At 39.5% G+C, this 16,631-nt stretch overlaps 2 protein-coding genes across 9 annotated transcripts in view; one reads left to right on the top strand and one right to left on the bottom strand.

Moving 5' to 3' along the window:
• The window catches only part of SLA (Src like adaptor), a 39,641-nt gene extending 37,339 nt beyond the window's left edge, over window positions 1-2,302 (top strand). For 5 of the 6 annotated variants that reach the window (XM_040674660.2, XM_025147006.3, XM_015283079.4 and 2 more), the window contains one exon: window positions 100-1,300. In XM_040674660.2, coding sequence (XP_040530594.1) covers window positions 100-319 — 220 coding nt within the window. In that variant the 3' untranslated portion in view covers window positions 320-1,300. Of the gene's footprint in view, window positions 1-99 lie in introns of all 6 variants that reach the window. The other variant, NM_204391.2, reaches the window with a different exon arrangement.
• Window positions 1-16,631, bottom strand: part of TG (thyroglobulin) — a 140,352-nt gene that overhangs the window by 57,968 nt on the left and 65,753 nt on the right. For 2 of the 3 annotated variants that reach the window (XR_005850750.2, NM_001389477.2), the window contains exons 38-41: window positions 15,604-15,826; window positions 13,044-13,137; window positions 8,822-8,981; window positions 5,615-5,814 (exon numbers count right to left, since the gene is read on the bottom strand). Coding sequence is in view for 2 of the 3 variants with exons in the window: in NM_001389477.2 (NP_001376406.2) it covers window positions 5,615-5,814; window positions 8,822-8,981; window positions 13,044-13,137; window positions 15,604-15,826 (677 nt within the window). In the remaining variant the exon portion in view is untranslated. Of the gene's footprint in view, window positions 1-4,897; window positions 5,081-5,614; window positions 5,815-8,821; window positions 8,982-13,043; window positions 13,138-15,603; window positions 15,827-16,631 lie in introns of those variants that run through there. The other variant, XM_040673446.1, reaches the window with a different exon arrangement.

Genomic DNA, 16,631 nt, shown 5'->3' with positions numbered 1-16,631 from the left:
AATTTTTTTGTGAAACAAAATTAACATTGTCTTAATAACTGTTAATAGTAGACTCAGTTTAAGTAGCTGGAATGGTAACAACACTTCATTCTTTTAAAGGCTGGAGATGACTGGAGATACGGAAAGCACGCTGGCAGCAATAGATGATTCCTGTCTCAGCTATGGCCTGAGGGAAAGCATTGCTTCCTACCTCTCCTTGACAGGGGATGACAACTCTTCATTTGTAAGTGCCAGAAAGAAGAAAGCACAGTCTCTTATATACACAGGGAGCAAGCAGAAGAGTACCCTTCAATTGCCACCTACATATTATGAGGACTGACCCTGAGACTACAAGGGAGAAAATGGAAGTTGAGCACTTAGAAAAAAATAAAAGAGCATCCCCTGGTCCTGCAGTACTTCAACAACTGAGAGATAATGCACACCAGCTGGTGATCAAACTCTGACTGTGCTTCTGCATTTCCTCATCTGAAGGTTAACCAGAGACCTTTGTAAGGGTACTATCTCATGCCATATACTGGAATTGTGCTATGTGCACCTGAGATTAGAAACTGTTCACCAGCAAGATAAACTGAGACACTCTAAGCCAAGAATCAAGTGAGGCAGAGGATTCTTCAGTAAGAATGATGCCCACCATTGTACAAAGGTGACTGGATACGAAAAGACTAACTACAGCTTGAGACTGTAAATTATAGTCTTAGTCTAGTACTCTCTACAAGGGTGAAAATCATGTTTACAGAATCTACCTACTCTGAGAGAAAGAGCCTTTTTTCTTCTCCATACATACTCATCATTAACAGTGATTTGGAAAGTCCCCAAGAAAATATCAAGTAATTGGCATTCAAGAGACACCTCGTTATATTGACTGTACACATCTGTCATTTCTACCTTTGGGGGAAAAAAAAAAAATGTTATTATTGACTTTTCACATGGCTTTTAATTCATATGGGTGTGATGGCCTGTTGTGTCACTGAAAGATCACAAAATGAAGACCAGGCTTAACTCACTGAGAAGTTCTTGCTAAGGCCTGAGATGGAAGAACAGGCATATCCAAAAGCAGAACTTAACTGCTCTTAATCCAGTGGATATTCATCAGAGAACAAAGTTTCGTTGGTTGTTTTTTAAAATGAAAAGTAAAATATTGTAATATAATGCCTAACTGCAAAGGTAGGCTTGCAAAGGAGTGACTTTTGAGTAGAGGACAGAACTTGAACTTCATCTCCTGAAGGCACGCCATATTTATGTATAATATTTATATTAATATCAGCTTTTTAATAATTAAACTAATAGAACAAATCAGAAACAGTGGATGTTGAAGTTTTCTGAACGTCTTGTCTGAAGTATTATGTCAAATTGCTTAAAAATTTCTTAAAATAACTGGGTTGTTTTAAATATCACAGACAAGAGAATTTTTCAGTGTATATGTACCCTTGCCAAAATAAAAAGAAGTCTGATAGTGACAGATCAAGGGGGAATGACTTTAAAATAAAAGATGGTAGATTTAGTTTAGATATTAGGAAGAAATTCTTTATTCCAAGGGTGGTGAGGCCCTGGCACAGGCTGCCCAGAGAAGCTGTGGATGCCCCATCCCTGGAGGTGCTCAAGGCCAGGTTGAGTGGAGCACTGGGCAGCCTGAGCTGGTGGGTGGCAACCCTGCCAACAGCAGGAAGTTGGAACTGGGTGATCTTTGAGGTCCCTTCCAACTTAAGCCACTCTATGATCCAATCAGATTGCACGGTCCTTGGAACTTGACTTGTGTTTACTGTGTAAATCATGTAGTCACATCTGGGGACATAAGATGCTGCAATTTTTGTACTTGAGTGGGCATGTTTTCAATCCAATGTGCTGCTGTACTCTTTTTTTCTTTTTTTTGGGGGGGGGAGGGTGAGGGGAGGGGGGCGGTGGGGAAGGTGGGGTGAAGATTTGAGTTTAGAGACAGAGGGAACTGAGGTTATATGCATTTCCTCTGTAAATATCTCTTGGCACAAATCCGTGCATTCCACAGATCTTATAGTAGATCATTTGCACTAGAAAGAGAGCAAGAGAAAGTCAGAGAACAAAATAGTTTAAACATACTTCAGAACTTTAAGGGTGAATGTAGTTTGGCTTAAAAATCCTTGAGTAAAAGCTTTGATCAAAAAGCAAAATGAGCTCAGGTACTCTAGACGTTTATATAATCTAATCATTACTGTTACTGATCATTACTTTGTTACTGTGGCAACTGTATTGTAACCAGTGAAATGTACATGGAGAGCATTACAGATTTCTAAGTCATTACTTGCATCTATTAAAATAACACCCAGGAGTTACTGTGTATTGCTTTAAAAGATTGAAAAGCAGGTAAACAACTATTACAAGCACCCGGTCTTACAATGGTATGTCTAGATGTTATCTTTGACACAGCACAACAAAAAATCCAAGAGTCCATGCAACTGGGCACCTGGAAAACACTTCAGTCTTCACTCTGTAGAAAGGGGATAAGACATGCTCTGATGAGGACAGGCACACAAACTCGCAGAATGGCTGAGGCTGGCAGGGACCTCTGGGTCCATCTGGCCCAATCCTGCCCCAGTAGGGACACCCAGAACAGGGGGCCCAGGACCACATCCAGGCAGCTTTTGGAGATCTCCAAGGAGGAGACCCCACAACTTCTGGGCAACATGTGCAGGGCTCAGCTGCTGACAGCACAGAAGTACTCCCTTGTGTTCAGAAGGAGCCTCCTGTACTCCAGTTCATGCCCATTGCCTCTTGTCTTGGCAGAGATGCTCCAGTCCCCTAATCATTTTTGTGGCCCTTCACTGAACTCTCTCCAGTAGCTCTCTGGTACTGTGGGCCCCAAACTAGACACAGCACTCCATCGATATAAACTAGATTTTCTGGCCAGAAATAAGTAGATTAATTGTGTAATCCTTGGTGTTACACACACAACCTAGATATATGTCTAGCTGTACATTTGCAATTTCTCCATGATGACCATTTATACAATCACATTGTACAGTACAGACAGTGTTGGAGAAAAAGCAATCTCCAGGCTGCTAGGACAGTACACGTTGGTTACCTCCCTCTACAGACTATGGTTTGAGGAATACAACTTTACATGAGTAAAGTTGTAGGAAGGATGGAACTTGGATGAATTTTCCTAGCAGGTGAGTCATCTGTGTACTAAGAAATAACTAAAAAGAAATGGAAGGCACTCTTAAGTTTCTCTACTCCCTTACTCTCGGAAGAACTAATGTCACCTAGCACAATCCTGACACACTTATGGTTTGTTTCTAAATGCCACCAATCATGATACTGGGGTTACAGGCAGATTACAGGCCTTCTGCCCTAGCCACACATTAACTTATCTATAAATAACATGATTAAATATAGCATGTGGAATGGGAAACTGCTGGGTTTAAATGACACATATAATGAGAAGGTGACAGAAGCTATGAATTGAGAATACGTGAATGGAAAAGACTATAAACTGTTAACAGGAGCCTGGTAGTAGATGGATCTTTGAGGGATCAGGCATCTTCACCCTATTTTCAGACAAGACATATGCTTCCAAATGCATAAGACCTACAGTAAGTCAACAGGCCTCTTCTTACATAAAGTTGCACTGGTATATAAATCAACTAATCAAAAGATGAAGTCAAAAAGTGGTAATGCACTTAATTTGATTTAAAATGAGACTCTAATCATTAAGATTTAATATACATTTTTAATATCATACCAGTGAAAGATGAAATAAGTTATAAAAAAGAGTCACCTTGACAGTTTTGCACTGATTTTAGACAGTCTGCTTTCAAATTGCTTCAAAACAAAACATATTACAGGACAGATAGAGGAAACTCAAAAGCATTTCGCCATTTGAGGTGCATCTCTCCTTTCAGGCAAAGCTTCCTAAGCAAAATCTCTCTGCCTACTAAGACAGAGTATCTAGTATCTGATTTTTTTTATACAAGACGACGACCTATAAAGGAACAAAAAGTTAACACCCATAGAAAAATAATATCGCTTAATGTGATTTCCCTCTGAAAATCTATTTCTGTTATATATAATCAGTTTCGTGGTTCACTGTCTGTGTGCAACTCCTTTTTTACAAGTAAATTAGAAAATGTTGTCACCTTGGAGAAAAAAACAAGACACATTCCTTTACAGGAGGTATATCTGAGGAAGCTGAAGAAATCAAAAGTGTTATTTTTAAAATTAAATTTAAAATTAAAATTAAGTCCACCATGGCACTGTATGGATTATTTCATAATATTATTTTGAAATAAATGAATAATCCTGCTTTTGCTGAGGCAAAAGTGAGGTCTTCACAGTCTTGAGAAGAAAATTGCTGTTACAGACATTAAATCAGTGGGAAGAGTAGACACATCTGCTGCTCACTGCATTTGCCACAGTTTTCCACTTTTCAATATCCTACTATAGAGAAAGGAGCAGTTCAATACTTATTTTTTAACAGACCAAAAAGATGCAGTGTGGAACCAGACTCCAGCAACAGTGATAAGCAACGACGCACTTTCACTTCCCTTTCATCAGTTGCTCAACTGGTAAATTGCACTGTATTCTGTTACAGTTCTCAACAGGGCCACATCCTATCCTGTTTCAGAAAAGGGTGTTTGACTTCAGAGAATGAGTAGGATGAAACTGTATTGTGAGAGAAGAGGACTCTACTGTCAAATTACCTGCTATGTCAAAAGATGAGTAAAAATCTGTGAATTGTGTTAGGAATTATCTGAGATTGTCATAAAAAAATACAACTAGTGAACAGTAACTTTCAACAATTTCCCTTGTCTTCTCTGCTAGAGTTATACAATTAAAATGGTCTTACTGAGATACGGGGATTCAAAAAGCAAGTTATACTTCCTGGCAAAAATGAAGAGAAATCAAGTAACGAATAGAAACTTCATTATTTTCAAGGCAAGTTTTTAATAAATTGGGCTCCAGGTTTCCTGGACTAAGTTACTCAGCTCACATTTCCAAGTATGTAAAAGTCCACTGAAGATTAAGCCTCATTTCACAGCACAGTACTCTTCTTTGAGGCTGTGAAGATCAGTGGTAGTATTGAGGCTGACAAAGCTGGCCTCAAGTCCTGCAATTCAGCATAGGAAGGGCAGTAAAAATAGAGAACACCTAAGGTGACAGCAAAAAAATCCAAGCTGACAAGCAAACAGATTTCAGAGGCTCTGAAACTTTATTTTCTTTTAAATGAAATCGTTCATCTGTCACGAGATCAGATAAAGACTGGATTCTTCAAACATGCGGATGTTTGGCTCATCATTTCTAGAGTCTAAAAACTGCTGATCAATAACTGTATTTATGGAATGGAAACTAACCTGTTGTCCTTATAAGTTATGAAACAAAACTATTTATATAACACAAAAAAACACAGTGACGAGAAAAAGATTCTTAGTATGACTAAATCAATCACCAAATTGCATCTCTTGTACATCCTTGTGAAACACCTAACTCCTGGAGATAGCAATCACAGGTGAGAAGAAAAATAACTACAGCAATAACAGTTATATTCGTACTGCAAAAGATATGGATGAAATAAAACCAGCACCCACACACGTATCACAATATTGTTTCAAAATGAATATGAAGCAGCAGGAATGTGACTTACCATCAATAACATCCTCCTGAAGAGACCCATATTGATTGTTTCTGTGAGCAGGTGAATGCTAGCGATGTCTGCACCACCACGGTCAGCTCCTACAGACACCATGCTCGGATCTCCGCCAAAGCTACCAATGTTCTGCTGCACCCACTTCAGAGCTGCCAGCTGATCCAAAAGGCCAGCATTTCCACTTGCCTCAGCAGAGCCTGTTGTGGGAAATAAATAAAGCAACTGGAAGGTCCCTTCCAACTCAAATGATTCTATGATTCTGTGATGATTTAGTCTATGATTTAGATGCCTGATAGTAGGAGACATGAATCCAGGTTGAGGTTGAAACTATGACACTCTAAGTAGCTTGAACTTAAAATGAATTAAAATCAAGCAAAAAATCAGTGTTTGAGTATTTATCTGGAGCATACCTCACTGCATCTTTCTGCCTCCTATATCCATTTTACACCTTCCCTGTCTAACCAATTATATATGTCACATCATCTTTGATTTCTTCAACCACACTTAAGGGTAATATTTTCTGATTTATAATATTTTCATATAAATACTTTGAGATTGACTGATGTATAACTGATAGAGATATGAATTAGAAGTATTAATGATTTTGTTTCCATGAAAATAAATGAAAAAATAATCATGTATTCCCAATGTTTAGGTATCACCATTGGAAAAACTTTATCTTCCACACAAACCCAATCTTTCAATTACTAGGAAAATAGCACTGAAAACATCTAATGATGCAAATCCCAAGGCAAGCTTAGGTTTATATCAACAAAAGCAAAAATAAATAACTCCTTCACAGTCTCCAAGAAGGAGAAAGAAAAATGATTATTCATTCACTATCTCCTTCATTTTAATTCACAATGAGCCATTTATTTTTAATGATTTAAAATTCCTCACATTCAAAACTAGAAAAAAATTCAGCAGAAGGAAGAAAAGCCAGGAATAGAAACATAGCTGAAACTATCCGTTTATTCCACTGCCAAGATCAAATAGTCCACTTTTAAAGAGTAAACTTGGAAACAGGCAGTGGAATAAAAAACTGTCACTTTGTGGATCTGTCTCAGGCAAAGAGCAATTGAATGCATACATTGTGTAGTAGATATCTGCATGCCTTCCGTAATGAATTACTGAGATATCACAGCTGATTTAAGTAGCAGAACAGAATGTAGTGGAGGCCAGATTACTGATAGCCTTGCTGATCATAAAGATACCCACATCACAACAGTCATCACTGTAATTCTCCTTTCAGAAGTACAGCGATTAACTAAATATATGGCTCTGGAAATTACAAACTTCTGCCTATAGCCATAGCTTCAGTTGATCAGGTCAAGCCACTAGAGTGAAGCAACGGCAATAAATCCTCCCTGAACTGTTGTAAGAAACCTAATTTTAAGAGCTTGCTGCATGCATCCTGAGAGCTCCCTGGAGGAAGTGAAATCCTTGTAAATGTTACAGACACACAACGCGCTTTGCTACCAGTATGTTAAAGCGGAAAACCAAGGAGGGAAATACAACCAGTTCCTTCTGCTCTGGCAAAAGCCACAACCAGGTTGTGAAACATACCATGCTGGGGAACTGGGGCATACACTGGCATCCACAGCACTTAGACTAAAATAAATGTATCCTTTGACTTCCTGAGTGAATCTTTTTCACTCCTTGAGTCATAGCCTATTGTAAAAATTTCATGAGCAGTATTTTTACAAAAAGAAGATTACACTTTTGTAACTACAGGAGAATGAAAAGAAACTGGTGTTCAGGAGGAAGCAGACAATGTCAAACATATGCATTTCTGTTATTACTAAAGCAGAGAAAAACAATGGTGCTAAATTTAAAAATGAAGATGCTGTTTCATATAACTTCCTGGGCTCTTTTAGAAGAATCAGGCCTAAAAGACATGACCATCTTCCTTATTCCCTTGCCATCTAAATCACTGGCAATTAACATTTCTGGGTGCAAAACCAGAGATGAGGTCACTAGTGAGAATGTGTCAGATTTATAGCATTAGTGGTGGACAGCAAATCAAATTAAACTTTCAGTGTATTCAGAAGTACGAGTTTTAACTCCCTGCAAAAGCTCTTTCAGTAGGATACCAAATCAACAGCAGAACTAACAGCAACAACAACAAAAAGGAAATCTATTGTTTTTCTCTCTCTTCTTCCTCCCCAGAGATCTCAGTTTGACTCCTTCATTTCCAGTTTTGCAATTCACGGCGAGTCAACAGGAAAGGATACTGCACTTTGCTTAGTTGGACAATGAAAATGATATTGCTTAAAAAGTGAACTTTTGTGAATGTCCTTCTAACAACCTTGCTCCTAATGCCCCCAAAATCCTAAGAGCATTATCCAGAGAGTATGTTTCCTCTTTGAAAATGATGGACAACTTCCAGTGGATCAGGATTCATCCAAGACTTTCAGCAAGAGGAACTATCCACATGAAAAAGAGGTTAGAAAATCCATGCTGATTCCTCAGCTATCGGCTTTAATATAAACACTGCTATGTAGTATTCAGTCCAGACAGCAGTTTCTACTTAGCAAGAAACCTAGGTGAATTCACAGGGCTGAAGGTTAGTGGGTAATGCGTGAGCAGTGCTGCGTAATGGAAGCTTGCTCAACATGTATCCACACTTTGTTTGACTCTAGCCAGAATGCAGCCACAGTATCACTTTCATAAACATCCGGCCTGCAGTGATGAAAACAGTGATTCTTTCCCCAGATACACCTATCACCAACTCTATATCTAAAAATAAGCAAGGAGACTGTGGTGTGAACTCTCTAGTTAAAGGATAGTCTTTGCTGAGAGTGAGTTTTAAACAAAAGCAGACAAAAAGAAAACAATGGCAAAAATCTGCAGCAGTAATCCCAAATTAGGCAAAATTCACAGTGTTGCCAACAATGAATATTCAAAAGAGTCATGTAGCAAACTGTATTGGTCTAGCATTTGCAAGTATGGAAAAAAATAAACTCCTAAAGGATATACAGCTTCTAATGTGTCCACTGGAGAGAACAAGGATTGTCCACCAGGAAGAGAGAACCAGAACTCCACTTGCAGTTATTTCTTGGCCATTTCCACTCCTCCATAATACAGGCAAAGATACAGACTTCTAAGAAGTCCTAACTAACATTTTTGTTTGTTTTCAAGCATAACTGTTACAAAATGCAATTAAGCCTATGGTTACATTGATTCTAGAAAACCACAACTTACCAACACTAAGGAAGCCAAAAACACCAACCCTGTAGTCTGCTGTTACAACAATTGTGTTACTGACTGCAGCGAGGTATGAGCCATCTATGATCGTCTTTCCTGCCTCAGTACTGCCACTCCCTCCACTGTGGAAGAACAGCAACACTGACATGTTTTTGACCTGCAGTGACAAACAACTCAGTTAGTATTCCTGTAGCCAACTCACCGATGAGAATACAATCTTCCCAATTAAAATTATCTAAGCTGATCATAGCCCTTTAACAGTGAGCATAATGACAGGACCTCTGTTTACAAGACTAGGCCTAAACTGTCCATAAGGAACTTCACATCATTTAAGAGCATCCAGTGAAACACAGTGTTTAGTGTGTGTGTTGTTCTTTATCCCCCCTGCAAAGAGCAATGTAGCCTGCTCCCAGGCTAGGAAGGTTTATCTTAGAATGCAACCTCATTTTTACATTTAGTGTGCTCAATCTCTGTCACTCTCCTTGGGACCATACAAAAAGAGGCTCTTCTGCTCAGTAGTGTGTTGCACATACACAAACACGCACACATCCTACTTTCTGGTCAGAAATACGTGCACTGATAGGGCACCACTATGTCATGTCTCTCCCTCTCTTAGTTATTTTGGAGGCTTCTTATGATCACCATAAGGTTACCAAGGAAAACCCAGAAAGTGCATGAACTGAAACATGCAGCTTTAAGGAACTTCTGATTCTGAGGAAAAATAACTTAACTCACTGTCCCTTGCCGCTGGTTCCCATTTCTGCACAGCACAAAGCATGGACAGAAAGATGAGGGAAAGCAAAGAGGAAAGAACTTGTTTTCCCATGAAAATTCATTCTAAAATACAACTGTGTTGAACCATACCAGCTAAGACCAAAGGAAACGTGATGCTGAGCCTGCTTAGTCCCCAGCTCACCGCAATTAAACTCAAGGTTGGAAATAGCCATTTCCCACATGTCCACAGTGGGACATAACCCTCTGACCTCCACCTACCCTCTAAGGCATATACTACAGTACATTACTCAATGCTGTTGGGATAAAAAGATAGGAAGCTGAAGATAGGAGACAAAAAGGGTAAAACCAAGTGTGATGCAACACATATGGAGCAATTTAGGGGAAAATGTAGCACTAGGGCTGTACCCAGTGTCTGGATGTAGAATTCTTTTTAGTCTGCATTGAGCAATGACAGATACCTCTTCTACTTAAAGGTATGTTTTCATGAAATATAACCTGAGCTTTAATCCCAAGGGATTGCAGTCTCAGAGTTCATGGATTTGGGCAGTTTAGATGAAGCCTGTTTACCATAACTGCCTTCCTATTTCTTGTTAGCCATTTTAAGAGAACAGCACAATTATTTGCAGGCTGTAATTGAACTATGGCTCACAAAATGAGACATTTTGTATTATCTCTCTCTGTATGTATTTACTAGCCAATTTGTTTTACTATACATCAGCTGCTGGATATTTTATGTAAAAAGAAGTAGATTTTCTCCATGTTCTCAGGCAAATTTAAGCAACCACTGCAGTAAAATCCATGAGGTTCAAGAGCTGTCAAAAGTAGAAGAAACACAAGCCTTTGACTAAAGCCTTCTGGTATCAGCTGCAGCTTCTACACCACCATCACAAAATCACAGAAAGGTTTCAGTTGGAAGGGATCTTGAAGCCAACCCCCTGCTGTGGGCTGCTTGCCACCCCCTCAGATCAGGCTGCCCAGGGCTTCATCCAACCTGGCCTTGAATGCAGACAAATTAACTTTGTTGTTGTAAAATCTGTACGAAGACTTCCAGCTGAGACATAGCCAGATGTCTCCAGACAGCTTAGCTAGCAAGGGATTTCTTCTGGGGAAATCAGCAGCTCCGCTGTGGTCTCATGCATGCAGGGTCCCCCAGGCCCCAGAGGAGACAGAGGCTACCAGTCAGCTGGAAGTCTGATATTCAGAACCATCTTTGGAGTAGGCCTCTTTTCCCATGTGACTAGTGATAGGATGAGAGTCCTCAAGTTGGACCAGGGGATGTTCAGGTTGAATATTAGGAAAATTTTCATCTCAGAAGGACTGGTGAGGCATTGGAACAGGCTGTCCAGGGAGATAGTGAAGTCACTGTCTCCAAAGGTGTTCAAGAAATGTGTAGGTATGACACTAACTGACATGGTTTGGTGGGCATGGTGGTGGTGGGTTGGCTTTTGGACCTGATGATCTTAGAACTCTTTTCCAATCTTAATGATTCTACAATTCTGTGATTCTTCAACCCTCTACAGAGCACTTAATTAGTGATAATTAAGGCAGGGATAGATTTGAAACAGGCAACCTACAGTGCTTTTAACACTACAGGATCACTTTATAAGGAATTAAGCACACAAGAGATGATGTCGGGGGAAGTTCTTTACAGAGAGAGTGGTGAAGTGCTGGAACAGGCTGCTCAGAGAGGCTGTGGATGCTCCATCCCAGAAGGTGTTCAAGACTACATTGGATGGGGACCTGGGCAACCTGGTCCAGTACCAGGTCTGTAGGTTGGTGACCCTGCTGTAGCAAGGGGGTGAGAACGTGATGATCCTTGTGGTCCCTTCCAATCCAAGCCATTCTATGATTTTATGATCATATGATTCTAAGATGCAATAAGAATGGGAATAATGTGCAGGTCACAGCAAAAAGGGAGAGGTTATGTTTTCTGCTCTTATTTAGTGGAGACTTTCAAGCCTTAATCTTGCATTTGAAGCCTCTGTAAGTCAAGCTGATGCAAGTAATCCATCAGGTGGTGATGGTTAGAGGCAGAAAAGTACCTCAGGAGTGCCAGCTTTATTTGGAGGGTTATGCAGTACTCGTAGCTGTGGAAGCAAAATGAGGTGATATCATTCGTCTTTTTCAGTGCTTGACACTATGAGTCCTTTGGTGGCAGGGAGTAGTGCCCAGATGATGCTCTAGATCGGGCTTAAAATGCTACTGAACAACCTCTGCATTTTCTGCTCTCCAGAGGAGTCTACGTTTCAAATTTACTTAGCTAGTTTAACTTTCCATGGGAAAAAAAAGTGTAAAACTATAGCTCTCAGTATGCGAGTGAAAAATAGAACTCGTCTCAAGAAGAAACAGGAAAATGCCATGCCTTCTGCTCCCAGATACTTATGCAAAAACAGAAGTTTTGGTTCTCTTAGGCTGGCACATATGACATAGTGACTTGACCAGGCATGCTTCTAACTCATACCTGTACCAAAAGACGAGGGATTAAGTACAGTGCTACTAAGAAGAAAAGAAAATCCTGTTTATTCTATCAGATGGTAGAAAATGCAGTGCTTTCAAATGAGCTGTCTTGAAAGCAACAATTAAACGGAGATGGCAAACTGCCTGGGAGAGCAACCTGATGTTTTTAATAAGTGATGCCTGTACTCAACACAAAATGACAGTCTGGGACTGCAAGGGGAAAAGTGTTAGCCTTCCTAGTGATTAAAAGGGCCCTGCATGGGGCTGTGTGCTTTGCTGCCAGAGGTAGCTCTGAGGTAGCCAGGCCAGCTTTTTCCAGTCATGCAGTGTGACAGAGACATCATTTGGTGTCACCTTCTGAAAATAATGGTGGAAATAAAAGCCCTGTTCCTTTATTCTGTGTCCACTCATCAATGACACTGGCATGTTATCCAGTGTCTTCCTCCCCAGCTCCCAGGGGATTGGCCAACTATCTCAGCATGGCTTTATATCTGATTACAGTAAGAAATTCAGGAGTTTTCACGTGACATTTTCTCAGGTTGCACCACTGGCTCAGTCATCTTTGAAAGCCCTATTTTAATGCAGTGTTGGCAGGGCACAAATTTAGCATTGCTTGCTACCCTCATTCCTCAACTCTGCCTCCGTGGAGGTCAACAGGGGAGCAGTCACTGTGCTCTGCCACACAACTGCTGGCAAGGACTGTTATTTGGTCTACTGGACTCACCGTATCACTTCAGGGACATTACCATTTCTGTCCCCAGCCTCTCCTCCTTTGATTCCACCTTCCTCTTGTGTTCTGTTTCTCTTTTTGTCTCTTTCATGTCCAGCCTTTTAATTTTCTACCCTCCAAGTTACCCAACAAAGCCTGCAGGGACTAAGTTTGCACCAGGAAAAACAACAGTGTGCTTAATTTAACCTTGCAGGCCTTTGTGAACACTACATGGAAAACAGTAATTTGCACCAATTAGAAGTGCTTTGAAAAGAGACAATGCTTCGCTACAAAAAATTCTGCTCCTCTCCTACTTACTGTGGTGACAGGAACAAAGACATTCAGATATAAGCAGTCTTCACTGACAGAGTATGATGGGGTCTCTCTGTCTCCTGGCTGCCAACAAGTTGACCTATGGAAATCGAGAAAATTGCAATGAAAACTTGTACTCTTTTTTTTCCACCACTGCTATTTCTTCATATTTTGATAACCTTTTTGACTTTATAAAATCTTTAATTCTGTGGATCTCAATCACATTTAACATGAAACCCTTCTACACCTCAGTAAGAAATAGGTGGGTTGTATGCACTCATACAAATGCAAAAAAAACCCCAAATATTTTGTATTTTCACAACTCTAATTCTTCCCTGAGAAAACCAGCACCATTTTAAAAAGATGGCTGCACTGCTTTGTACTTTTTTTGTGGTATCTCATGAAGTGCTCCAGCTCTTCCATCTCCCAGGATCTCCTTATTCCAGGACTGACTCTGAGGAAAGGCTGCCATCTGCTGAGGCAAGTCCACAGCTCCTCCAACAGCTGGATATTGTTATTTTATTTTATTTTATTTTATTTTATTTTTTGGCCAGAAGTCTTTGTTCAGATCCATGTTGATGTTAGGAAAAAAATCTTCTCAAGAAGAGCAGTTTAGGGATATGATTTAGTGGGCATGGTGGTGATGGGTTGATGGTTGGACTAGATGGTCTTAGAGTTTCTTTTCCAACCATAGTGATTCCATGATTCTATAAATATTTATCTTTTTTTCATTAATGGAATTGGTCTAATCTGAATTTCTTGGATAAAAATATTGTACTATACCAATATACTAAGAAATATACTTGTCATCACTTTTTATACACACAGAGGTTGAGGTGTTTCTGATTCTCCAATGTACCTCCACAGAGCTAAGCTCAAAAAATGTTTTTGAACTTAAATGAGTAACAGAAGATAGATGCCAAATGTTTCACTGGCACTGAGAATTCAACAGATAGGAGCAGATTAACTAAGGTCCCTAAACTTCTTGCCATTGCAACACTAGACATTGTCATCAATGGGAGACCATGCAGGTAGCTGAGTCTTACTCAAGTCCTAGCAGACACCACAGTGTTTCTGCATACACCAAGAGCTGATGGTGTGTATGCTAATCTAACATCACTGTGCATGTGAAGAAACAAAAGGTCATGTCTCGCCAGATCCCTCCAATGTGCGTAGATAAGGCTCAGTGCCACATGTGGTTATGCTGTTAACACCCCCACAATTCAGGTGCAACCTGATGAGACCAACAAAGGACAAATGCACTTCAAACTCTCACAATGTCATACCTCTTCACTCAGTTAATCATAGGCTGTCCTAGAAACTTCTGGTGACAAATCCTGAGTAATGGAGGGGTCAAATAGCTTCCACACAGCTGACATGTCTCTAAATCTATAGCCTCAGGGTAGAATAACTCAGGATCTCAGTAGATCTTAGGTTAATATTAGCTGCCTTGGAAGCACTCAAGACACTAAACCTCACCTCTCAGCCCTGACTTCTGGAAATCCCTATAAAGGTCTATGGAATCTTTCAACCAGCTTCTCTCCTTTTTACTGTTTTGCATCTTCAGTTTTGTGTTTCTTGATTTTAACATTTTTTTCCTCTCAGCCCTTCACTTCATATGCTCTGTATTTTGCTATTAGATGCACTATGAGAAAGAAACATGTTTCCATTTACTGTTGCATTTCTATTTGCTGAATTTCTATTTGCTGCTTTATTTTGTTTTTTAAAAAAATCCACAGTACTCATACATTCCACAGCACATACACTTCTAGTAGCGTCACCCAAACCTTGCTTTCTTTCATTAAGAAATACACGTTCAAAACTTGTCATTTTGATCTCCTAAATAAAAAGCTCGGAGTCATGTCATAGGTCTAAATGAAACACAGACATGCACATAAAGCTTATATCTGTAGAGTACCTCCAACCTAAACTCTGTAAATCAGCAGAGCAGTGGTGTCTACACAGCACCAAAGAGGTAGGGCTACCCACAAAGGAACATTAGATACAGGGACTGTGGGAGAATTTAACCCATTTGCTAACACAATTCCTATCTTTTGAATCCTATTAATACATTACCTAAAATGCATAGTGCTTCAGTACTATGACCAAGAAATTTAACAAATATTTTCCTTTTAAGAGTTTTTGTATGATAAAGGCCAGTTGAGTCTTGACCTAGATAAAACTTGGTTGGTTAGCTTCTGGTTAAACCAGCATTAAAACGGCCCTTGTTTGATTCAGTACTCCACAGGTTTGTGGCTTCACAGGACCAAAATGTTTTTCTGTAAATACTGTAAATGCTTAGAATTAAAATGGATTGATGGTAGACATTATATGTGGAGTTAATTCAGGTCAGTGTACCTAAAGCTGCCTTTCTCCTTGAGCTGCTTGCATGCATTCACAAATAGATGGAGAAATTATTCTTTTTACTAAACGAAGTCCCAAGCATAAGTCCATATGTATGCTATGGGCTCCTTTGCAAGAAAAGATGTGAATAATTTGGCCATAGCTATTCTCATACATGTGGGTGAAACAAGTGCTTCTGTGGATGATCACAGGTATTCCTTACCGAGCCACAGTAGCATTCCAGGTTTTCTCCCAGGCAAATGGTTCTGGAGGATTAAATCGCCTCTCTGCAAGAGGAGGTGCAGCGTAGGGAATCCCAAGGAACTGGCTGATATTTTTCCACTCTGAGCCAATCCGTACTGCCTTGGATTTGCCGATCAAATCACCATGGGATTGAATGTAGACAGATGGGGCTAAATCTGATTCAGAAGTAGGCAGTATTGAATCTAATGGGGTAGAGAGAAACAAAAAATAATTTGCTCTTTAAAAATGGCACCATTTCAGAAATGAAAATTATCCATTTGAAATTCAGGCAAGTGGGATTAAGTGTGTAATCTACTTCCATAAATGGGACATGGATAAAATTATGTTGTTTCTCCACTTGAAGTACGTCATGTTGTGCAAGATGTTAGCTAATAGGTACAGACATTTATCTAATGTGCTCTCAAAACCCTTTCTCAAACATTTCTTTCCATTTAGACATTGCATTAACATGTATACTTGAGAATTTTTACAAAAAGATTTTCAGATTCTCCTCCTCTCCCAACTCTAAAAACCAAGATATTAAACCTTTAAATACTCATAGCACGTCAGAAATAAGAAAGATAACACCACATCTCATTGGTTTAGGCTGCTACCAGGACAGATTTACATCTCAATCTCCTTATTTTTTGATTGCAGAAAATTTTGAAATGTTCCTCAATACGTTACAGTTTTGTTTTCTTTTGTTTTAATATAAAGATTGCCTGGACTATTGGCCACATATACAAAAGAAAATTCTTCCAATAACCTTAAGTACTTTTTTTATACAAACAGAACTAAGAGATATTAAGTATTATTCCACTCTTAAAACAAGCTATACCATAGGCGGGAACCAAATTCTAATTCTAATTCTTCTGATTGATAATGGGGTTTCACCATTCTTTGTGCTATTCACAGAATTTAGAAGGAAGAAGAAAGAAATAATGTCTGCAGATTAAGAGGAAGGAGCTGGACTTTTGTTATTGTTTTTTTGTTCATTTGTTTGTTCGT

Source organism: Gallus gallus, chromosome 2 (assembly GCF_016699485.2).
Source record: "Gallus gallus isolate bGalGal1 chromosome 2, bGalGal1.mat.broiler.GRCg7b, whole genome shotgun sequence".
In the NCBI taxonomy this organism is placed as follows: Eukaryota; Metazoa; Chordata; class Aves; order Galliformes; family Phasianidae; genus Gallus; species Gallus gallus.
This window is presented reverse-complemented; position numbering and strand designations above follow the sequence as displayed.